Genomic DNA, 26,147 nt, shown 5'->3' with positions numbered 1-26,147 from the left:
TACCTTCTCTCCTGCCATTCTAAAATTCTACATCAGAGAGAGTGAAGTGAGTGTGGGGATGGGGAACAGATAAGCAAACCAAATGGAGGGGGTTACACTACATGGTGGCTTGGAGCCCGGCAAGGGAGACTTCCAGAGGGATTCTGGCTCCGATGGTTTTGGTAACTATTTACTTCCCTTTATGTATTTTGTTGTACTGGTTCACATTCCCAGTTTAAATTAGTGCAAAGTGGATTCCTTACTGCAAAGCTACCATTTTGTTTGTTTCTTATTGAAGCTATAAAAAAAGGTAATATTTTAGTGACTGGACTTATGGCTCTCATCTGAACTATCCTTTATGTAACAGTTCCTTTACTTTGACTATCCTTACTATTATAATGTAAGTTGAGAATTTAAAATATATGATAAAAAATGGCCACTGGAATCAGTAACCAAATGATCAGCCTTGAAATGAACCCATGTAGATTTTTAAGATATGCAAGTTCAGTAACTAATGCAGTAATTGGCAAAAAGTTAACACAAGTCCTTTCATAAATTACATAATTAGCATTTCCAAGCCTACTGTATATTTTCCCCAATAAGCTTTTTAAAATTCCTTCTAGTTTCCCAATATAACCTAAAACATTGGTTCCTTCATATTATTATTAAATTATCTATTACAGAGTTCTTTATATTAAGTAATAGAACAGTTTTAAGGAAATAGTAAGTTAGCTTTCAACTATGCTGGAGGGAATTTTCATACTGGACTTTTCAAATATGCTGGAAGAGATCACAAATTGACTGACCAAGATAAAAATAAACTGAGTCCATTTCAAGAGGAGGAAGAAGAATCTCCCTGCCCCTCTACTGAATACACCAGGATAATGTGGTTAATTTGAATTCTGTCCAAAAATCCTAGTTTTTCTCTGGAGTTTTGTGTTACTGATATGAGGAGACCATATTACTGAAACCCAAATACAGCATTTGTTTTGGCTACTGCTTTTTTAATTTTGTTTGGGTAACAGTGGCTACTATGGGATGTTTTTTGGGGTGGGGGTGGGGGATGGGGTTTGTTTTTAATGTAGGAATTTAAAACACACCTGAATATTCCAAAGTACACAAAACAAAAGAAGAATAAAACACTACCCAGGAATGTATCACTGAAATTTAAAACAAAACAAAACACAACACCCTGCAATTTTTTCTAGTAAGCATATCATGAGCTGGGAAGGTCTGAGAAAATCTTTGACCCACTGCCTAATTACATGGCAAAGGGCTGGAACATGTTTCATGGATTGCAAAGAGGGAGAACTAGAATAAAAACAGTTTGTTTTCACATCACCAAGCCCTGGATGAAAGCATAAAGGGATTGCTATTTTTCACTTTTTGGTCTGTTTAGATCCTCTTTTGGTCCTTCATCTAAATTTATTATCATAATGACTACTTTTTAGTTTTAAAAGGGGTGGGGAAGAAGACAAGGAAATCCAGGTGCTTTGGAAAAGGACTGATTTCTTGTACTTGTGATTCTCTATGTCACCAGGTTAAGTCCTGCTGCTGTTCTGAAACCAGGCACACAATTTCTCCCTCTTTGTAGCTTCCAAACACACACACTGTATGGAGGCAGCTGGGCATGCATTTTGGATACACATTGATATATGTTTGGATGCAGACACATGGATAAGGAGAGAAGAGCAGCTTGATGACACTGTTGCCAGAGCCTTCCTGAAATACCGTTTTGACAAGATTAGGACACCCTCTTCTTCCTCACAAGTACGTTTCTAATGTTTTGCCAAAAATCTACCTTAAACACTGTATTGCAGGGTTTCAAGCAGAAGCACCTTTTATTCGTGCTCTCTTTGATAAGCAAATCCTTTATGTCGGCTAACCTCACTTAAAAAAATTCTCTTCATAAAAACAATCACAGAAGCAAAGCATACCAAAACATCTTTCTTGAAAAAACGGGAAGATTTAATGAAGGAGGTAGATTGTTGGCATGTAGCAGCGGGGAGAGCAGCTGCACCCAGACAAAGTCCTGAATGTGTGCAGCTCCCTGAGTACTCTGCTCAGTACTACTAGAGGGAACACACATACACGTATTAGCACTCCTGGCGAGTTAAAAATAAAAAAGGCTGCAAGGTGACTCTATGATACAGGGTGAGCACATTTTCTTTCATAGATTGCAATTACTCCTGGCAACGTTTCATGTGACACACTTCTATGCCAGGGAAAGGCTTTTCAGTCATTTAGAAATGCAGTTACTCCTACACCCCTCTCTTTCATACATCCATGTGGTGACGGGTCTCTCATTTAGGCTACTTTATATATGCCTTTCCGATATTAAACCATCCATATAGCAGACGATCCTACCTTCCCAGCTCTTCTCATCACACAATGCAGTCAGGTCCAGCTCAGGCACTTCGGAGACAAAGCTCTCCTGCTGGTCATCGGTATCTTGAGTCCTCTGCAGTTTGGTGTCAGGATGCTCCTGAATCTTCATTGTGGGGCTCTGTAATAACAGCACAATGTCTCCAAATATCTATTGCTCACCAAATCCCAAAAATGTCTGCAGCAATTTCACTCCTTCTGGACAAAACCTCCCAAGCTGTGGCTGTGGATGCACCCAGCACAGAAATCAAAATCATAGCTCGAAGCCCCCTGGATACTGGCTGGCCACTTGCATGCAAAAAGCAACCGTCCATGTGTGCTCCTTTAACTTTTCTTCTGCGAGAAAGACAAGATGATTTCCACGAGCTACTGCTCCTGATAACTGCAGGCAGCTGACAGTCTTGATGGTTACTGATTGGGACCAGGAATGAGGGAAAGGAGTTTGTGTTTCCTTAAAGGAGTAGGACTCTGCAGACTGTAAACAATAACAAAAATCCTGCTACTGCTGTTGCTATGGCTGTAGAAGCAACATGGTGTCTCCTGTGTGCAGACTCCTTTGCCCCTTCGGGAAACAGTCCTGCAAGGCCAGGAGCAGAGGCTGTGTACACGAACACTCTCCTGCTGGCCCTGCAGGCTTAGATCAATTAAGCGGGGTTAGCTGCACATTCCCAGATTTCCTGTGGTTGTTTTCGCCCCAAGTGTGGGGAGGACAGACTATTTATGGAGGAGCTCTGGGTATTAAAGCATTGTTGCGCAAATTCAAACAGCACAGGCGTTTGGCGGCTCATCTGGACTAGCAGTAAGCAATACGGCCTCTGGAAATAAGCCAAAATTACACGGGTAGCGGGACTTTTTTTTTTTTTTTAAAGTAAAAAGCCAAGAACTGGCAAGGTGGCAATGCATAATTTATATCTTACAAATATCCAACTGTCCCTTGTTTTCCTACTCTTCATCTAGTCTGAATATTAAATACTCAGCTACACTTGGTTTTGCTCAATGGGGGCACCTACACCCAGGATAGGATAAATAGGGGATGGAAAAACCCTCTCCCAAAGGCTGCTAATTTTAGCTAAGTGATTTTATGTTAACAAAATTTGCATGGAAATTAATTCTTTTTTACCTTGCTCTTTGGCATCTTGTAAACCCAACCATTGTCACTTTCCCTTCTCTCATAAGATTATAAACAAATGTGTTTACTCATAAATATTCTTCTTAAGTAGCACAGATCTGTACAAAAGATTTTCTCTGAGAATCACTGGAAATTTATTTTAGCAAATATATTAAAAGAAAAAACTTTAAACATCTGGAAATCATAAATGATTCCATTAATGCATGAGAAATGTTCTTCTGCTTAAAATAAGCACTATTAAGACTTCCAGCTACTTTTAATAGCTATTCAACCCACTTTGATATCACGAGGGAATAGACGGGGCTTTTACTATAATATTTCCATGAAATGATGCGCGAGGACCGCTATTTTCTTCATCACACTGGGAATACAATGAAATATCATCAATCAGTTCATGATGAGCTACTAAAGTCAGATGGAAATGCCAAGTAAATCTGGGGCTTTAAGACACTTTCAAAACGCTGCTTGTCTGTTGGGGGAAAAACAGATTATGCATTTATGCCACAAAAGTTATTTGTTCCTTGAGCTGAATCCTACGTGGACTAGGGCTGAATGACCGAATCTAGCACTCAGTCTACTAAGAGCTACAGGGTCAGTCACCAACTGTTTGTGCGTGTGTGCATGTGTATATGTGTGTGTGTGTGTTAGAATCTGCATATAGCACATAAACATTTTCTCAATAAGGATTTTTGACACTTGTTATGCTTAGAGGCATAAAAAAGGGAAGAATAAAAGAAATTTGACTCCAGGGCAGCCCGGGTGGCTCAGCGGTTTAGCGCCGCCTTCAGCCCAGGGCATGATCCTGGAGACCCAGGATCGAGTCCCACGTCGGGCTCCCTGCATAGAGCCTGCTTCTCTCTCTGCCTGTGTCTCTGCCCCAATCTGTGTCTCTCATGAATAAATAAATAAAAAATCTTTAAAAGATAAAATGAAAAAAAAAAAAGAAATTTGACTCATATTGTAATCACAGCATCTTCTTCATGAAAAACATATATCAGCCCCCTGTGCTGTACTATAGTGGAATGGACACGGATTTTGCTTACAGGTAGACCTGGGTTTGCCATGTGGCTGACATTTACTAGCTTGGTGCTCTGGCTGAGGGGCTTCATTTCTTTGAGCCTCTGTTCCTTAATCTGTGAAATGGTGTTAACAGTTATCAATCTAGCAAGGTTCTTTTGAAGATCTGGGAGAAGGTGTGAAAGGCCATTAACACAGTGCCTGGAGCATAAAATGTGCACAGATGAGGCCATCAGTCTTTTCATCTTTTCTGGGCACCGTAGGAAGATGAAAGCACTGCCACATCTCAAAACGCCAGAGACAGGTTTTGGAGAGGAGGCCTGTCCAACAGCAATGCAAGGCGAACCATGCTCCTCAAAGAGAGGAGTTCTAAGATGCATTGTGAAGAAACTGAGACAAGAGACATTCAGGTTCCCTGCACAGTCAGCAACAGCAATTTTGTTTGGGGGGCAGTGTGGGTGAGAGGGGTTGAGGAAGTGCAGAGACAGGCACCTGGGGGGTTGGCTGGTCACAGAAGGGGAGGACGGGAAAGAGGGACAGGCAGGTGATGAGGGTGTCAGGTGAGCAGATGCTGGACTGAGAAAGGGCCTGTATGCTCTGCTAAGTGTGGATCTTATCCTGTAGTTGATGATGTAAAGCCATGGAAGGATTTTAGAAATAGAGTAATAATGGTAAAATGTGTTTTCCAGGCTGAGGCCTTGCAGATGGGAATGAACGCTGGTGGGAAGACCTGCAGGCCTAAGCTGGGTTCTGTAGTCAGCCTGAGTCCCTTCCTAATGCCAGACACTGGCTTTGCTTCCTGCCACACCTGTGTGTCAGGGCACTCGGAGTCCTGCACTGCTTGACAGAACATGTGTAAAATCCTGAAATTCTGCCCCCCCATTGTAAAAATGTGTACTTTTTGTGATTGCTACATCTGTATTAGCACTCATTTCAAAGGAAATTGAGATTACATTTTTTCTACATCCAAATTAGTATCCATTTCAAAGAAAATTGAAGTTAGAAAATTACACTTTTTCCCCCTCCAAAATCCACAGATTTTTATTTTTTTATTTTATTTTTATTTATTTATTTTTAAATCCACAGATTTATTCATTCCTTTGACAGCATGGTTTGGTGTACCCTTTCTGTGCTGGACTGTGTGAGACATGCAAGCTCCCTGCACTGAGAGAGCTGACATTTTGTGAAAGAGGCTCAGGAATGCCCAGTAGAATTCTGAGGACACTTGATTTGGATGCAACACAACAATGGACCACCTCGTCAATTATTGAGTTGCCCTTCACAGTGTTCAAATGAAGTCTGGGAGTCAGGCATGTAGGAGAGGGAGAGATTACCACCCTGTGTAGGAGGCTGAAATGGATAACCCCTAAGATCCTATTACTCTAAAGAAGAGAATCAGGTCAAAACTTCAGTAATTTATTCAGTAATAACATATATCACATAATATATATTTATAATAGGGCTATCATGCCTTATGCTAGAGATACAAGGATAATATTTACTCATTTATTTGACTCATAATTTTTGCATACCTACTACATGCTAGACAGTTTTCTAGACAGTGGGGATACTTTGGAGGACAAAATGAAATCTGTCCTAATGAATTGTACAGGAAGTGACTGTAAACAAAGAAAAAAAAAAAAACAAGACAGGTAGTGATATGGACTATGGAGAAAACGCAGAATAAGAGAGATGATGGAAGTAGGGGCCACAGTCTGCTATTTTATATTCAGTGGTCAGGAAGGCCTTTCCTTGACGTGACATATGAGCAGAGATATGAAGGAAATGCGGGAATGATCTATCTATGGGAAGAGCATTCCAGGAAGAAGGCCCTGAGGCAAGGTCATTGTGTTTAAGGAATAGCAAAGAGATCACTGTATCTGGAGTCACCAGGTAAGGATGTTTAGAATATGCCACAGATAACAGGATATCACTTGCACTATGGACCTATGTTAACTTACACAAGCTTCTGGACTTTCTGGCTGATTTCCTACACAGCAGTGGAGGGGTCTCTTCTACATAACCACACTGGCTTGTATAGCATGGTCACGCTGGGCACCACACTCACCAGCACATCCACACACTTGGCTCTGTCCTACAACGCCGTGATTAGTCGCCGAGGTTGCTCTTTCACTTGCCTACTGCTCCTAGAGATCTGATTCTCAATTTCTGGCCTCACTGGTCTCACCAGAACCTGATACGGCTGCTGTGCCTGGGGATGCAGAGTGGGCTGCTGGTGCGGGCTCAGGGTTTACGTGCATATGGGAGCTAGGGCTGATGCTCCGTGGCCACCCACGGTGAAGCTGTTCAGGTTCTGTAGCAATACACCAGCATCAAAACTACTCTTCCTTCAACTATTCATTAGCCTAGATAGGGTGAGGCACCTCTCCAGATTGTTCCACACTCTGTCCTAGTGCTCATCATATGGCATTGTACTTGTCTACTTGCTTACTTGATGCTTCTCTTAGGTCATTCATGTTAAAGTGTCAAGGACATTCTAAAGTACCAAAATATTTCTGGTTTCAACTTCTATTGTTTATATGTCTTATATCTTCAGTTAAATCAGAGAGTAAGTGAATTACAGCAGCCCTCCCTTATCTGGCGGGAGTACATTCCAAGATGCCCAATGGATGCCTGAAACAGAGGATAGTACTGAACCCTTTATACACTCTGCTTTTTCCTATACATACACACCTATGATAAAGTTTAATTGATAAATTAAGCACAGTAAAAGATTAATAATTACTAATAAAATAGAGCAATCATACTGTAGTAGAAGTTATATGAATGTGGTCTCTCTCTCTCAAAATATCTTACTGTGCTATACTCACCCTTCTTGTGATGACGTGAGATGATACAATGCATGATGAGATGAAGTGAGGGGAATGACGTAGGCATCATGACATAGTTGTTATGAAGATTAAATGAGAAGCATGTATAAAAATGGCTAACCCATAGTAACTGTGAAAAAATGCTATTTCCAACTATTCACGACCTCTCTTTCACATTCATTCATCTGGCAAGTGTTTACTGAACACATGCTGTCCTAGGTACTAGGGTTACAGGAATTAACAAGATACAGAATTTAGTGTGGAAGGAAGATGCTGAATGTTTAAGTGCCAGTGTCATGAAAGTTGTATCAGAAAAAAACAGGATGCTGGGAGCAAATACTCAGAGAGCTCATCTGGGCTGGGGCCTTAGGGGACAGTCCATGTTCAGGTCAAAGAATCATTAATTACTAGTCTATTCACCTGATCTTTGTCAAGACTTGCCCCTGTCTAACCTAGCTTGGATTTTTCGATCCTCAGACTTCACTGATCTTGCTCCTTCCCTGACTTCAAATCGTGGATTTTTGTTCCATCCCTTCTCCTTCCCTGCACAGGATATAAATAAACATCCTTAATGGCTTACCAGAGCCAGGAACAGTGATATCAGAGAGTATACTGTGTGATGCAGTTTGCACAGGAAGAAACCACACAGTGTTAATACAAGATCCACACAGTGTTAATACAAGATCCACATGGAACCATAAACATTTACTGTTTGGCCTGACAATAAAGGAAAATAGACATAACAGATTTCCAAAATTCATGTGAATTGCAAAGCTTCAGTAGCCTTTAGAGCCTGGATGAAATGGGAAGTGAATCTAAACAGACAGAGCTTTTTAAATTATTCTGATTCTAACATTAAAATCAGTAACAAAATCCTAAAGCTTCCATTCAATACAGTGAAGTTGAAACAACAGCGATTCATTTCATAAATACTTGTTGACAGGCATATTTCAGAATTGATCTCAAATCTGCTCAGGGCAAATAAAAGCCTACATTTCGGATGTCTGATAATTAATATTTTTTTTGATAATTAATATTAATACTGAGTCTTGATTGGAAAGCCCTTGTCTTCTCTTTCTCTCACCATTCTTTTACTTTTTTTTTTGAAGCAGGATTAAAAAAAGGGAAATTGTCTTTTGTTTATTATGAATGTCTTATTTGTTATCAAAGGTATGCTTCTAAGCTCTTCTAAGCAGAAGGCTTAGAAAGCATACAGAATGTAAAAATATTGCGAAAGAACTGAACACTTCATTAACTTTATACTTCTGACATAAAATGACCTCTTCCAGATAAGGTAATACCCTTCTATGTACCCGATAATTCATACAGGTTTTGCTTTCTTGATTAAGAGATTAAGTATAAGATTACAGTTTTAATATTCCGGATTTCATACAGAAGCATGATATATTTCCACAGTAGAAAATAACTTATCAGAAGGGATCAAATTGAAGCATAAAGTTTAAGTTCCATTGTAAATAGAACTTCGAAAATCTGTATTTTAGAATCTGTATTTAGAACCTAGAAATTGCTAGTTTTAAGAATGACTTTTCCTTTGGATACTTCCAGTTGTTCACAGAGTTTAAAAAGAAAAGAACAAAGACTTTGGACTCCCAACATATTCAGGGAATAGTACAATAGGTTCTTCCTTATATTAGCTCATTTCATACAGCCCAAAAGGGATATTTTATTAAAATGCCAACCTTTCAGAAACTTCCCCATTGAAATCATATTTTAATTTTTGGCATTTTGAAGGGACTCTTAACTTTTTTTTCACTAACCATCTGAGATCTTGAGCAGATTCTCTTTTTGGGTAAGATTAGTTGATTAAAAAAATTAAAAAGATATGCAACGAAGGGATAAACTCGTTCACTTCTCAACACACGCCTTCACACAAAAATACATTTAGGGCTGTGATGCTTATTTCATTTTTTAAAAAGATTTTATTTATTTATTCATGAAAGATAGAGAGAGAAAGAGGCAGAGACACAGGCAGAGGGAGAAGCAGGCTCCATGCAGGGAGCCTGATGTGGGATTCGATCCTGGGACTCCAGGATCATGCCCTGGGCCGAAGGCAAGCGCCAAACCGCTGAGCCACCCAGGGATCCCCTGTGATGCTTATTTCAAAAGTAAAGTCACGGTTTTGCCTGTTTTTGTGTTTGAGCCGCAGCTTCTAAGACTAGCCTCTCTCTGCCTATGTGTCCTTCTAAGGAGCATCTCTGAGACTGTGTTTAATGTTCTACATTCTCATGGAGATGCTAGTCAAAACAAGAATTAGCACCTTTCCTTAATAGCTGGCATTTGTTGTCTTTATCTTTCATGAGTCTAAGAATTTATAAGGAAAAATTTAAAGGATAGTATTAATGAGGGCCAACTGTCTTCATAATGAAACTGGAAACATTATCAGAGCCATCCATGATGGGCATGCAAATGCCAACTTCTCACTCTGATGCTATAGGAGACGTGAAATAAAAGTAGAATTCCATGAGGGTTCACCACAGTCTAGACTTATTTTTCACCTCTGAAATTTAGGAATTATTTTGGCATTACCAGAACATCAGATTAACTGTTTAGGCCGTTTAATAAGTTCTAAAAGTGCTACACATATTAAATAGTAAACAATGACATCACACCGTCAACAAGAGAAAACAGGTCTTTTTGTGGTCCATCACTAATAATTAAATATACATTTCCTTCAGGGAAAGAAGCACATGCCTTCACGAGGAGAAGCATCATCCCAATCTTGTGGAGTGATGTCTTGTTTTTCTCCTTTGGGGCAGTTGTAAAAGAAAGGTGACACGTAGAGCTTAGGCTGGATTTTAACTCACGGTCTAATTTTATCTCCTAGCTGAACTTATTATGATGACAATGATTATTAATAGTGAAAGCTTGAGGAGTGCCAATGGTAGGCTAGGTGCGGACTGGTGACTGCACATGGCTGACACATGTAAGAATATAGGACCTGGCACCTGGAAGAAGGATTTGAGATTTTTTCCCCCTGATTCATCCACTGCCATGGGAGCTGTCCACAGAAATACCAAGACAAAACTGAATTCAGCACGGATTTTGTTTGGGTGCCACTCAGAATTTATGAGAGTTAATGTTATGAAGTCCATCCACAAAGATTGCTTGATACCTTTTAATCCCATAAAGGATAATTGGTAGAAAAGGGACTGAACTGAGAAGACCTCTCTAGGAGGCTGGCAAAGCAATTTTCTTTAAAGTAATGTTCAATGGCATGATGAGTAAGTGCTTGCTGTGAGTAGAAGAAAAAGAGCAGAGAAAGGGTGAAATGAGAAGAAAAATAAAGCGATGCTATCATGGGGAAACTGCTCTGAAAAAACTGCTCTGGTGTCAGGGAAAAAGTGTCAGCTGGTTGCCTGGGTCCCAAGGAAGGAGGCTTAAAGGAGTCGGAAATAAGAGATGAAAGATATGGCTCAGAAGCTTTGAAGTCAGAAAGAGGAAGCATTCCCCTCCTATTATCCAGCTTGGCCGATGAAGCGTACATGACAAGAACTGAATACAGGGAATATGAGGAGTCCATAGCATTGGTAGGGAGGTGGCCATTCATTCCCAGTAATTTTATGCCAAATTGTACACGAGTGTGCATTTTTCTAAGAAGGGGGTCCGCAGCTTTTAGATTCTTAACCCCCTACACATGGTACAATTCTGAGGGGGGTAGGCACTGCAGCTGTTACTGAATCCTAGCCCCTCGCACAGTACCCACCCATGGCAGGACTCCATAGATGCTACTGGGCAACTCTATCAGCGAATTAGGACAATGTCCAATAAAGATCAGGAGTCACTGGGTTCCAGGGAGAGTCCTACGTATAAATGATATTTCAAGGATCAGAATTCAAGAACAGGTTGAAAAAAACTTTAAATCTGACCAGAGGGAAAACTGATAAAAATACTGAAAGTGGAGTTGGAAGCATTTGGAAGTATATTACACACACACATGAATGAAAATGGGGTTGAGCACACTGAATGGAAGCCAGAGTTGGGAGCAAGGGAAGTCATGCTGTGGGTCAGCATGCCATATCCTCAGAAAATGAGGAAGACAGGAAATAACTGGAAATTTAAGATGTAGACAACATAAGGGAGTTAGGTATTTTTTTCCTCTATGGTTTACTTGAGACAAAACTCAGAAAACAAATTGGGTTTAGCAACTCACATGAAGTTTATCTTAATTTGAAAATTAATGAGATAAATCTTTGTGACGGATCCACTAAATCATTACCTATTTATTTCAATCACTTAAAAAAGGCATAAAAATATGGAAAATTAAATCAGTAGCTTTGACTTTTTGTTTCATTTTATGGAAAATCTAAAAGGAAATCTCTATGCTACTGAAGTTTCTCTTTGCAAGCAAAATAAAAGCAAAAGTATAGAGTTCTTAGAATTTCTCAAAGAATCTTTATGTCGCAGTATTTGCCTTTCTGACCAATCACAGTCCTGTCACTTAATCTCATTATCCCTTATTGATTGGCTAATAATGCTTCACGTGTGCTCCCAGGAATATATGGACATCCTCATTACCATGATTTTGTTTGCTACTCACCTCAAAATGCGGGGTGTGTCTGCCGTCTTTTTCATTTTCTTTGCTATAAACAGCAGCAGCAACAACAAAATATCATAAAATGTCAGTTTTAGAACAATGCTTTTCATCCAGTGAAATTATGATTTATTTTAAAAGTAGGCTGAGTGGCCTTAAATTAAATTCTTGTAAAATCAAAAACCAAACCAAAACAAAAAATCAAAAGAAAACAAAACCAGAAACACAACCATGAATATGGTTATTTGTCATTAATTGCACGATGGCAGATTTTCTATTCAAAGCATTTTCCTTTTTATAAAATACTATTGGTAAATATATAGACCTTTAATTCTATTCTTTTTAGTTCTTGTAATGAACACTGTGTTAAGTGAAAAAGAAAAAAAAAGAAAGCTATTCATGTTCTTTGTAAGCAATGTGAAAGGAGTGCTAAAATTACCTTTCATCGGACATCAGTTCAACGTCATCAGCCCCAGGCCTCTCATGAGATGCTGTAGAACTGAGGCTTTCCATATTCTGTAACAAAACAAATCATGGTTGCCTAGTAGGAATGGCAAGAAATATGTAACAGCAGATCGTCCTTTATTTAAAATAGAAAAATCAGGGATGCCTGGGTGGTTCAGCGGTTGAGCGTCTGCCTTTGGCTCAGGGCATGATCGTGGGTCCAGGGATGGAGTCTCACATTGGGCTCCCTGTGAGGAGCCTGCTTCTCCCTCTGTGTCTCTGTGACTTTCATGAATAAATAAATAAAATATATTTTTTAAAATAAATAAAATCTTAAAAAAACATAAAGTATAATAGAAAAATCAGATAATATGAAGATATAAACCAATTCTGGTTCTCATATTTCTACCTTTGTTAAAACTAGTAAAATTATGAAAGTTTAGTATATGCTGCTTACATAAAATTGGATGTTGATTTTATCATCCCTTTAATGAGACTATCTGACACCATCACAGACATGATCATGTCTTTGTTAGGTACATCATCCATACATTACAGCTAAACATAGCAAAATCCAGACTGTCAGGACATTAGGGTAGCATTAGAACTAGAACCAAGGAATCTGACCTTGAATCTAATCAGAGACCAATGTAATATTCACTGCTTATTTGAAATATTTTCAGGATAAACTGCCAATATAATATGGGATATCATATAACTTGTACCTAAACTGTAAACTATCTGTAAAAATAAATGTTAATTTAAGTACTTTTCTTTCTGTAATAGTCCTTATATCAGCTAAAATTGAAAAAATATAAACAGGAAACTTACTTTGAAGAGCATGTATTTCAGGCTGACCTAGAGGGCTTAACACTTATCAGGAGGCATACCTGTAAGTTTTTGACATGGCCAATGCTTTTTAAATACAATTCAGGTGACTGAGCACATAAGTAAGCCATTCCCATGAAGGAAGATTACAAATAAGCAAACAAGAGCACTTTTACATTCAGTAAACTGAAAAAAAAAAATAGCTGCCCTGGAGATCTGAACTTGAACTTCATTAAATTCTAAGATTCGTATCTGCATTAAAAGGATATTAAGCACAATCCACCTATTCTATGTCATCAGAAAGACACATTTTGAAGCAACATGTGTTCATCTACATATTTATAACCTCCCATCATGAAAAATCCTTTACAAAGTAAATCTGATTAAGGTTCACAATAATCCCATGACACTGACATATATAAAAATCTTCCCAAAATAAACACATAGAGTAGAAAACTAATCTTTGGCTTGGTAGATGAATGAATTATTTTGCATTTATGTTGGTTTGGCCAACTTATCTGGAATTCTGAAAACTTAAAACCCCAGGCTCCATCAAACAGTAGAAACAAAGGGAGACACAGCGTAACATAATAGTTACAATGGTGGCTCTAGAGTCAGAATGTTTGGGTTTGAATCCTAGCTCTATCATTTATCATCTTGACCCTACTTGACCCTCAATATCCACATCTGGAAAATGGAGATGGTAGTATTAACATATTAACACAGGTAGCCATGAAGATCAAAGGAAATAACACATGTAAAGCATGTGAATAATATCCGGTACATTTATTTTATTTTATTATTATTATTTTTAAAGATTTTATTTATTTATTCATGAAAGACAGAGGGGGGCGGGGGCAGAGACACAGAGGGAAAAGCAAGCTCCATGCAAGGAGCCTGATGTGGGACTCGATCCCAGGACTTCAGGATCACATCTTGGGCCAAAGGCAGGTGCTAAACTGCTGAGCCACCCAGGTATCCCAATGCTGTCATTATTTCTAAAACTATGAAATTCATGTCTCCCAAAATATTTTACTGCTATTTCTCCAGTTAAGGTGATGTTCCAGACAATGGAAAGAGTGTCTGTGTCTGCCATTACTAAACATCAATTTACACACTTAAATAATTTACACAGTTAATTTTAGAATGGATCTGAGAAATAAAAATTATGAAAATATTCAGTTATGTTTATATTTTATAACTCTAAAGTTTGAATTAGAAGAGGCCTCTCTAAAATGCCTCTCCTTAAACCAAAGCATAATTACTCTTATTACCTGAATGTGATCTTCCTGATAAAGGGGGTTATACCTATGACAAAGAATCTTAGTTTGTTCTCATTGGTAATCTTCAATAGATTATCAAAATCTTTAGTGTAAGATCTAGTGTAATAGTATTAGGTTTTTCTAAACCTCTGAAACATGATTTCCCAGGGAAAGCACAACTCTCTACTCTCATATCATTTTAAAACAGTGTCAATGAGATACATTTTTAATTATATGCAAATGACTATTTCAGAATAAAGAAAAATCTTCACATTAAGGCTAGGAAATATTCAGAAAGAGAGAAGAGAAAGTAAACCATAATAGTATTATATAAACTTAGATATTTCAGTAAGAATATAAGATTTTTTTTCTTCCTAAATAAAAAGAACCAAGATATAATTGCTTATAGGTCTTGAGAATTGTAAAAAAAGACAGCTATGTTATACCATGGAAAGCTTTGCAAAAAGCAGCTGTTAAATGTGAGAAAGTCTAGCTGATCTCCAGGGTTAACACCAGTAAGCAGTAACTTGGACTCCCTCTCCCACTGGCTTTTTAAAAAAATGATCCCTATGTTTAAGAACTCCCTAAGGATCTATTTTTTTTTTTATAGATGTAATCAACAAAGGGTGACTTTCAATATTGTTCCATATTTCCTTCTAAGGCTTCACAGTAATTCCAACTTTCATGTTGTCCACATATTTGAGACTGTTGAATATTCATGAGTTGCTTTCACTAAAGCAGCATGCAAGCACACAGTGTTTCTTTAGCAGTGCCTTAAGCAAGGTAGTTGGGTTGCCTCTATACCTTTTGGAAACAGGAACATGTGAAGAATGTGTTATAAATGGCAACCTATCTCAATTTTTTTCAGAATGAAATAAGGGTAGTAAAGATCTCTGAATACAGTAAAAAAAAGTACCTATTTCCATGGGTGCAAAACATGCTATAAATTCTAACTTCCATTCTTTGCCTAAAGGGAGGGAAGATGAAGATAAAGAAACAGATCAGCCATTCCCTCACTTCACTGAGGTGGGAGAAGGGGAAAATGGAATGTACAGGTCAAAAGAACAGCTGCAACGTAGACTTCCATTGTACCAGAAATTTGCTACTGGACTTTCAAGTGTTCTCCAGTTGTAATAGTACTTGTATTATGAGAAAATATGGACTTAATTCCTTTTGAAGGTTTTGAACTGCTTTATGTTCCAAACACTTCTCTAGGTGTGGTAAAAGAGTAGTTCATTAATGTTTGCATTTATTAAAGGTTAAGGTAATAAAACTCTTATAAAAATGTTTTATTGCATTAATTTTTAATTGGTCTTCTAAACTTAGGATCTTTTAAATAGGTAATTTTAAGACACAGCAAAGAACTATGACTTTAAGAATAATTTTAATGGGGGATCCGCGGGTGGCTCAGCGGTTTAGCGCCTGCCTTTGGCCCAGGGCGTGATCCTGGAGTCCCGGGATCGAGTCCCACGTCAGGCTCCCTGCATGGAGCCTGCTTCTCCCTCCTCCTGTGTCTCCGCCTCTCTCTCTCTTTCTCTCTCTCTCTTTCTCTATCATAAATAAATTTAAAAAAAGAATAATTTTAATAAAATTGCTTCTTGAATTGCATTAAAAAAACAGATCAAGCTTAGTTTATAATCCATAAAATTCTGCTTCGTTTAAATTTTACCAGTGACTTTCAAAACACACAAATGTGCTATAATATAATTTATTTGGATAGTTTTTGGGTGTCAGAGGGAACTGAATTTTAAGAACTACCCTCCTCAATCATAAAAATAACCTCAAATCTAAAAAGAACAAAATCCTTGAAAAAAATTAGCTTTAGACTGTGGAATTTATTTTCAATTCTTCCCCTAGGTCCCTCTCTCTGTTGTGGCATTGAAAGTCAGGCTCAAAACCTGTTTGACCACTGAAGCACTTGAAAACACTTGGAGCAAAAACAAATTTGTCTTCTGAAACTATAAAATGCTAACAAAACCTTTATAGAGGGCACTGAAAAAAATGCTTTCCCTCCATATACAAAAAGCTGAGTCTGAAGGCTGCAGAGAACACTGCTAGTCAAAACAGTTTCATTATCCTAACCTTGAGCTCTTAGAGGAGAATATTTGATATATTCTCATTTACAAAGGATTAACGTGTTTCTTTTTGTATCCTTTCATAATTTTATGTTTTGCCTTAAAACAGCTGTATAACTTAATCCATATTTAAAAAGAACTACAGAGATGATACGAGGATGCTGATAGAAAAGCTTGTAGCTACCCACCCAAATTCAGTCTAATTTCCTCCCACAGAAATGAAGGAGCCACATGCCCAGGAGCAACACATTCACCAGTCTCTCTTGCAATGAGATAGGACTGCACGACTAACTCCTCTCCAACAGGATGTTGTGTGGCTTGCAGGCCTGGCCAATAAACGACCCCAGCAGGCACATTCCTCAAAGCTCATGCTCTCCTTCTGTGAGCTGAAAAGGAGATGGAAACCACCATGGTTCACTGGATGCTACTTGAGGATGACAGAGAGGAACCTGGCCTGGGTCCCTGAAAAACTGCAATAGAGCAAATCCTTTACTCCTCTCTCTGGCCCTCAACTCCTATTTTAGGTTGTTACGGGGGAAGGAACATTTACTGTGTTCAAGATCTTGTGTTTGGGTGTTCTTATTACACAAGTTACCCTAAAATATATGGCAACCATTCATGTGCTCCTTTTTTCCATCACATTCTTTTGATGAGTGCTGAACTCTGCTGGGCTTTAGGGTACAAGGGTGACAGGTGAACCAGACAGACACTGATCCTTGCCATCATGACCTCTGTATTTTGGTTACTGCTGCAACTGTAGTTTGCTACACTGTTAACATTTCCTTTATTTCTAAATAGTTTCTTTCTGAATGATAATGGTAAAAATTGGCAAAACATAAAATTCAAAGTGACCATCACATTCTTTCCTAATTCAATAGTATGCAAAGGAAAGAAATAGTAGATGTGTGTCTACCCACTAAATATTGATTAGTCCCAACGTGCTCTCATTGGAGCCTTTCTTTTTGCTTATTCCCTAGATGTGAGCTCAGACCATCCCAAGGCTTTAAATGCCAACTGGTGCCAAAGACTTCCAAACTTCTTTCATTTCTCCCCTGAACTCTAGGTTCATGTATCTAGGAGGCATCATTGTAACTGCCTACTTGATTCTTTACTAATAAACATCTCAAGCTCAACACTTCCAAATGGAACTTCTGATTTTTCCCCCCTGAATCTGCCCCTTCAACAGTTTTCTCCATCTTTCCAGCTAGCTATTCTAAAGGTCTTGAGTCATCCTGCACCCTCCTCCTTCTTCACACCCACATCCAGTCTATTAGAAACCCTCTTGTTTCTACCTCAAAATACATCAATAGTCTGACCTTACCACTTCTACAACTATCATCCTGATCTAAATCAATATCATCTCTTGCTTAGATTATGTCAATTATTTTGTTTTTTTTTAATCCCTTAATACCTCTGGGCTATCCCCCCTTCCCCAGGCTATTCTTAACACAGTTGCTAGAGATTCTTTCAAAAGGTACATCAGATAATGACTTTCTTCTCTTTGATCCTCATCTCACTCAAGGTAAATCCCAAAGACCTAAAAATGGCTACAAAGGCTTAAGTGATCAGTACTCTTGCTACATCTTTTACCTCATCTCTTAAAATCCTCCTCAATATTGCTCCAATCACAGTGGCCTCTTGCTTATCCTCAGTAGGCTAAGCCTCCTGCCCTCTCTGCCTAGATAGCCTCTCCCCAGATTTCCTAATGGCTCACTCCCTCACCTCTTTCAGGTCCCTGCATAAATCTCATTGAGGCCTGACCCAAGTATCCTCTGTACATCAATCCTACACCTCCCACTCTTCCTGTCTTCTCTGCCCACTTCATTTCTTTCCACAGCATGTATCACCACCTGACTATATATTTTCTTGTGTTTTATTTGATCCTATAAAGAATGTAAAACTTCATGATGGCTGAGAGCGTGTCTGTTTTGATAACCACTGGGTCTTTAGTTCCTAAAAGAGTGCTTGTCATATAGTTTGTTGTATAATTGAAGGAATGAATAATGATAAATCAGTGGCTCACAATATTGGGCTTTTTTACACTGTATGAATACTACCCAGAGAGTTGCTGCCATGTAGTTTTTGACAGGACCTTTTGCTGAGTGGTACTACACTGAAAACAATGGTTGAAAATTGCTGCATTAGGAAGAGGACTATTTTACAGAGGAGAGGCAGTGTAGGGCTGGGAGCAGGTGCAGATGTGCAGACATGCTGGGTGCTGTTTTGATATTCCAGGGCAGTTACAACAAGGGCTTAAGTGATGTGATGGCAATACAAAGGGACAAGGGGGACCTTCATAACATTTTAAAAGTAGAGTCAACTAAATTTGACAACTGATTAAAAAGCTGGAAGAGGGACTGGGGGCAAGTCCAGGAAATGTCTTAAAAAGGGATGAGAAGATGATGGTGTGATGAGATCAGATGGCTCCCCTGGAGAAAAAGAGATCAAGAAGGGGCAGACAATGAGTTTGGTTTTAACGCATTGATTTTTTTTTTTAAGCGATAGGGGAAGGGCAAGGGAGAAGAGAAAATCTTTAGTAGACTCTCCGCTGAGCACAGAGTCTGATGCAGGGCTTCAGCTCACGACCTTGAGATCATGACCTGAGCTGAAACCAAGAGTCAGATGCTTAACCAATTGAGCCACCCAGGTGTCCCAAACAAGTTGACTTTCTAAGGTGAACTGGGGAAAGTTTCAATCAAATATGGACTTTCAAGGGATCTGTAGAGAGGTAACATCTGACACCATGCAAGTGGAAAAGCTCAAGTACAGTGCTGATGGAAAAGAGAAATGAGACAAAATTTGGGAACATCTATATCTAGATATGCTTTGTGGAAGATGATCCAGTGAAAGAGATGACCCAGAAGAAAGTCACTGTGATAAGAGGACATGGAGAGGTCAGTATCAGAGAGACTGAGGGAGAGAGTTTTAAGAAAAAGGGACAAAGTATCAAGCCCCACAAAGACTTAAAGAGTAAAGGACCAAGCAGACGTCAGAGCACAGGGATGTTTGAAGGCCATTCCCAAACCATGTCCAAACAGTGACATGGAGGAAGCAGTTTCTGCAGAGAATTGGGCATAGAATCTGGACTACTGGGGTTGATGAGTAAATGTAGACTGTTCAGAACATCTGATGGCAAATGAACAAAAGAGACTGGTTATCAGAACAGAGAGGGCAGAAAGGGATTTATGTATGAACTGTGTTCAGTTTTCCCTATTCTTTAGCACATTTAATTGGTTTCAAATCTCAAAAAAAAATACCCCACAATAAGGTATTAATATTCCTACTTTATGGATGAAGTAACTGAAGATACATAATACGGCCACGTGCCATAGATATTAAGTGATCAAGTTGAAACAGAAACAGTCTGACTGCAAGAGCTATGCTCTTACTTTGAACCCTGCCTGTGATTTCAGAAGGTATTCAGGAAAATAAATGTTTATTTATTATTTTTTAAAGATTTGAGAGAGAGAATCTCAAGCAAAATCCTTGCTAAGTGTGGAGTCCAACGTGGGGCTCAATCTCAGGATCCTGAGATCATGGCCTGAGCTGAAATCAAGAGTGGGACACGTAACTGACTGAGCCACCCAGGCACCCCTAAATAGATGTTGTTTATAAATAAGAGAGCTACTAGACTATGTATTTGTTTTTTACATAATGACTGCAATGCTTATTATAGAATTAGTATCATATGGAGAACATTTGAAGAACGAGGATGGAGTAACAGTTGCTTCTAATACCACTACCATCATCATAAATTACTTGAGGCACATTTCCTTGCAGTATTTTTTTTTGGGAATGGACATTGTTATATACACTTATATACACACTCATATATGTATATAATACATACACATATATGTATACATGTATGAATGCATACACTGTAGATACTGCTACATAACCTATTTTTAATAGAGGGAGAATATAGTGGAATCCCAGCTCCACCACTTTTGTGTGACCTGAGACAAGATGTTTACTCTCCTCTGCCTCATTCTCATGTTTAGAATGAGAATTATAATACTAATAAATCCACCTTTTGCATTATTGGGAGGATTAAAATTGATAATATATACAAAGCACTTAAAATATAACTTGTCAGTGGTTTTTATTTTATTACACAGTTTTCAGAATAATTTTATTGAATTGACATACAAATATTGCTTATCTGATCTCACATCTTTGAACATTTAAATTGCTTCTAATTTTCCATGATCATGAAAGCCTTGTGGTGAGCAAATTAATACTGTGGTCTTTTCCATTTTTAAGTAGAACCAAGTGGCAGAAGTACGATTATTGGATAAAATACATGATTACTTATGACTTTTGATTTAAGCTGTTAAATGTGCCCAAGAGAGAAAGCTTTTAGACATGAAGCCTTTTTCTAGGCCAACAGAAATGAGCCAATGAAGAGGAAGCCATGAAAAGTGTGAGTGTATGTATATGTTTGTATACATACATGGGTGTGGGGTGGGGAGATGGATACAGAAAATAGAATTTGCAAAGATACTTCTTGATTTTAGAGGTTAACATTAGAAATTAGAAAAACCATGTCATCATTTGAGCAGGTGAGAAGAGAAAATGAGAAGAATTCTAGAGACATTTTGAAGCAGGAGTGAGGGAAGCTGCTGAAACACAAGCTGGGGGTCTTAGTTCTTCAAAGTAAATCAAGAGACAAGGTTTTCCTTTGAGAATGACTGATGGGTACAGGCATGAGCTAGGAGTTTAAAGAGGGAAGAAAAGGTTGGGACCCTGGCAGTAATTAGAGATAAGGCAAAACACTCCAATGTCACTTACTACCACTTATCTTTAAGCTCTGAATTATCTGTAGTCTCTTGGTCTTTGCTGGTCATGGCAGTCTCGAGAGGTGAAATCACAAAGGGGAACATGCCCAGACAGTTCCTACTTTAGAGATTCCAAATCTGCAGGATGCTTTTTTTGGTCTACAGCATATTCTCTTCAGTTGTATTGTGGGCTGGTGTGATCAGTGTGAAATTATTACTCACTGTGTTCAGTTACTCTCTTCTCACTTTTTCTGGAAAATGGCTTTTGTTCTCATCTCTTCACCAAAATTGCTTTTATTAAGTGATCTCCATCATGCTAATCCCAGTGATCAAACTTTCACTCTTCTGTCTGACCCATCATCTGACCTTCTGTCCTTGAGATACTTGGTTCACTTGGCTGCTGAGGCACCCAATTCACATTCATCGTCTGTCTTTTACTGTGCTAGTCTCTTAAGTCTCCTCCCCTGGTACCTTCTCATTTCCCCATCTAAATGTTGGTGTGTCTCAGGGTTCATGGTGCCTGAAGTGACTTGTCTTTCCTGTCCACACTCACTCCCTGGGTCATCTCACCTAATATACTGGCTTTAAATATCCTCTAGCTGATGATGACTATATCTCCAGCCAGGATATTCTCCCTAAACTCTTGGCCCAGAAATCTAGTTCGCTCCCTGGTATGCCCTATTAGATATCTAATGGGCAGTTTGATTTTATGTCCAAAGCTGAACCCAAACTTCTGTCTTCTCTATCTCAGTTAAAGTAACAGCACAAATCTAGTTGCTCAAGCCAAAAACCTTGGAGTTATCTTTGACTCCTCTATTACTTTCATACCACACAGGTAATGTCAGGAAATGTTGTCAATTCTACTTCCAAAACATATCCAGAACCTGTTCACTATGTCATGACTACTGCCAATATACCGCTCCAGGAGGGGCTTAGTCAATGTGAACAGTGCTCTCTGTACAGCCTGCAAGGAAATACATGCTGGCTCTGTTTTCACCTGAGTTCAAACCATCATCATCTTAAATCTAGATTATTGCAATAGCTTCTTAACTGGGTTCTCTGTTTCTGCCCTTGCCTGCTTACTGTCTATTCTCAACATAGTAGTTGAACAAATTTCAGTAAGTCAGATCACTGTTCTACGTAGAACTCTCAAATGGATTCTTATCTCACCCAGAATGAAGGCAGAGGCCTCACAATGATGTATGAGGCCCTACATCTGCCCAACCTCTCCCATTACCTCTTTAACTTTGTTCACTCTCTTCTAATCATAATGGTGTCTTTGTGGTTTTTTGAACATTCCAGATCATTGACGATCTTAGGGCCTTTGCATCTACTGTTATAGTATGGCTTGCTTCTTTACTTTCTCTAAGTCTTTACACTCAAAATGTCAAATTCTTGTAAGGTCTCCTCAGACCACTCTATTTAAAATTGCACCCCCTGCCCCCTCATAATTACTATCCCCATTTCCTGCTTTATGTTTCTTCCTAGTAGTTACCACTATCTAATGTATTTTGTGTTTTACTTACTTATCTTGATTATTGTCTATTTCCCTTACTAGGATATAAGCTCCAGGAGACAGTTATCTTTGCCTGTTTTTCTCACTGCTTTATCCTTAGGATCTGAAATAGTTCCTGGCACCAAAAGGCATATAATCCCCCACATCCCCGACCCAGCTATAGAAATACATGTTTAGTCAGGGTGCAAAGAACTTGAAGAAGAGTAGGAAAAGGTGTTGGGGGAGAGTTGGGAAAAGTAACATTAGGAGGCTAAAAATAAGAGACAAGTTAAGATGCACAATTAACTTTAGGATGGAGTCTAAATACTTGCTACGTTTCCTGGCTCTGCTTTGTGGTTACCTATGAAGGCTAGATTTAAAAATTTATGGAATATAACAATTAAGAAAGCTCTTAGAGAACACCCTCATTTTAGATGAGTTAAGTTTTTCTTCTGAATTGTGCTGGCAGGTTTTTCAATTATTCACTGAGACAAAGACATGGTCCACTTGGCTCACTTATATTAATAGGTGACATTCACAATTCTGGAATGAGGAAATTGGCAACTAAGGTGAGGGCAAAGCCTCTCACATATAAAAGACCAGAGAACATCAGGCCCTTCCATTCAAACATTTTAAAACACAGAATAGGGCCATAGTTTTATTAAATACATATTCTACATAAATGTACTTTTTTACTTTTATTAGCTATTACCAGCTAGCTAATTTAAGACACTATTCATGGTGGGGAAAAAAAATTAATGGGTTAAGTTCATATGAAAAAAGGATTGAAATGGAGATGTACATCTTCTCAAAGAAGTCAATTGTTGGACATTTAGTCATTGTAATCTCTTTGGCAGATAAGCAAAATTATGAGCCAAATAGAGTGCTAATGAAATTGGCACTATTTATTTAAAATTTACTTTTCCCAAAAATAAGAATTAAGTTAATGTTAAAAAGATTTAATGTGTGTACTGGTTTCAAAGCTTACATTCTTTATTTGGAGTGTATCAGATATGGGCCTGAGGTAGGTGATTGCTTCTGCCCCTTCTAGCTGGTCACTTTACTTGTAGAAACAGAGTATCAAGACATTTGAATGGAAAAAAGGAAAGTAACATGTTCCCCTGGATTTGCATTTATCTATATTTCAATTAGGGCAAAAGTGGGAATCTTCTCTGAGCACATGCAGAAATTGACAACAGAAAACAGGTAGCCCGTAAGTTTACTAAATATTTAGAAAATCCAGCAAGGAGCTAAAAGCTGGTGAGAGATAAAATAGATCAGAGTATTTACACATTGAAGAGTAAGAATGGACATTACCTACTTTTATTATGGAGACTCCAGCTCATGTTATGCTATAAATTTTAACTTCAGTTTTTGTTGTTGTTAAATTTTTTAAAACTCAAGGGACTAAGCAGACAGACTTTGGTGTTCACTTCTCAAAGAAACTGTAGTATACACAGACAAGGATGATGTATACTAACAGTTAAATGGAATAAATATTTAGCTATTGACAGAAACCACTTGTAATAACTTACATATCAAATCAATGATCCAGGATTTAAGTCTGAGATAACTCTGTAAAAGGATGATCTTTTTTGTTTTTGTTTCTAATTTGGAATAAAATATTTTATAGAGTATAGGGTTGTTGTTTTTTATAGAGTATAGATTTAAACTAAATATCTGAACACAGACATTTCTCTACACAAAGATAGTTGATCCTCTTTCCCTATGTAGTTTCTTTCACTTGGCTTTAGGTTCATCAAATTTTCTTTATATAAGCATACATATGAGAATGAACAGAATGGGGAAAATAAAAAGTACTTTAATAACAATATTCCAAAAATAAAATTTAAAAATACTTGAAAGAATGAGATAAAATTCATCTGAATAACATGGAAACCAAAGTGTGCTGTCTCTGTTTCTTTTGCCAGAACATAATCTTTTTGAGCTTTCACTTTTATATTTATTAAAAAGAAATACAAGTGTGTATACTTAGTAGCTCTGAGGTCTTCACAACTCATATCCTATAGTTTGATGAAGCTCATGATTGAAATTATTTTTTTTTTACAGAGCAAGGAAAAGAGATATGATATTTCCTAATTGGCTACAAGTAAAAATTTTATAGAATTTTCACTTACCAGAAGACCATCTTGATTTTCATTGAGTTCAGAAAGTTTGGAACTGGATTTCTGACGTTTAGGTTTACCCCTTTCTCCAATATAACTGGAAGTATTTTCATATAACTTTTCCACTTCCTGAGCATTCAAAATACAATCTTCGAGGCTGTTGAACCCGGAAGGAATATTTTCTTTGTTGATAAGTCCCCTTGAATTAAAAAAAAAAAAGCTTAATTTTAAAAGGTAAAAAGGACATTTTAATGACACTGTTAGTGCATCACATGGGAAATCAGGAGAGTGCCCAGAAATTCTAGCTTGCCTCTTTGATCAAAATCTGAGCACAGTGCTACTCCTGAGACTACTTGTTGCCAAATAAACCACATTACAAGATAAATTATTCTTAGGGGCAAACTGGCAAGGAATGTGTTTCTATCAATGAACAACTTTTGAGGTTGTACCAAAAGTAATTTGTATTCAAACAGAGAAAACAGTGTAATCTTACAGAAAAACTTCCCATTATTAACAGATTACATATACACACACATTTTATTATATTTTAAAGATTTATTTATTTATTTGAGAGAGAGAGAGAGAGAGCATGCACGGGGGTGAAGGGGAGAGACACAGAATCTCGTGCAGACTCCCCACAGGGTACAGAGCCCTAGGTGAGGCTCCACTTCATGACCCTGAAATTATGACCTGAGCCGAAATCAAGAGTTGGGTGCTTAACTGACTGAGCCACCCAGCTGCCCCTGCTACACACACTTTTTATAATACAATGAGTGGAGAAAAATCTGAAAAGGAAGTAAGATGTCTTTTTTCTCCAGAATGGGACAAACTGATTTTCCCAAATGATAGCTATTTTTAGCATAGTAGAAAAGTATTAATAACAAAATCTGACTGCATTTGATGATCTTGGTAGAAACAGGATAAGTTAATAAAAACTATGGAATACATTTTAATTGAAATATGGATTTGTTACTTCCCAGTTCAAGGAGTTTTAGGATGTAGCTTATAACTGTAGATCCTTCATGACATAGTTTTAGAAATAGATATGAATGTCTTATCTACAGAATTTAATTCACTTAACACTCTTGAAATCATTCTGAGTATTTTAAACATCCCCTTAAGGAGTTTTCATAAAATTAAATTCTTAGCAAAGTGTTTTTTTTTTTACTACATCACAGGACAAATTAAGCCATCAGGGTAGTGTCATGGCGTGCTAAGGTACAAATGAATGAGATCTCTCCCT

The 26,147-nt window shown here is 38.0% G+C and overlaps 1 protein-coding gene across 22 annotated transcripts in view; it reads right to left on the bottom strand.

Annotated features, from left to right (window-relative positions):
- Window positions 1-26,147, bottom strand: part of FAM13A (family with sequence similarity 13 member A) — a 346,947-nt gene that overhangs the window by 34,763 nt on the left and 286,037 nt on the right. For all 22 annotated transcript variants that reach the window (XM_072755666.1, XM_072755665.1, XM_072755668.1 and 19 more), the window contains 4 exons: window positions 24,917-25,103; window positions 12,333-12,409; window positions 11,900-11,942; window positions 2,347-2,485 (listed from right to left, as the gene is read on the bottom strand). In XM_072755666.1, coding sequence (XP_072611767.1) covers window positions 2,347-2,485; window positions 11,900-11,942; window positions 12,333-12,409; window positions 24,917-25,103 — 446 coding nt within the window. The remainder of the gene's footprint in view (window positions 1-2,346; window positions 2,486-11,899; window positions 11,943-12,332; window positions 12,410-24,916; window positions 25,104-26,147) is intronic.

The sequence above is a fragment of the Vulpes vulpes genome, chromosome 4, assembly GCF_048418805.1.
Source record: "Vulpes vulpes isolate BD-2025 chromosome 4, VulVul3, whole genome shotgun sequence".
In the NCBI taxonomy this organism is placed as follows: Eukaryota; Metazoa; Chordata; class Mammalia; order Carnivora; family Canidae; genus Vulpes; species Vulpes vulpes.
This window is presented reverse-complemented; position numbering and strand designations above follow the sequence as displayed.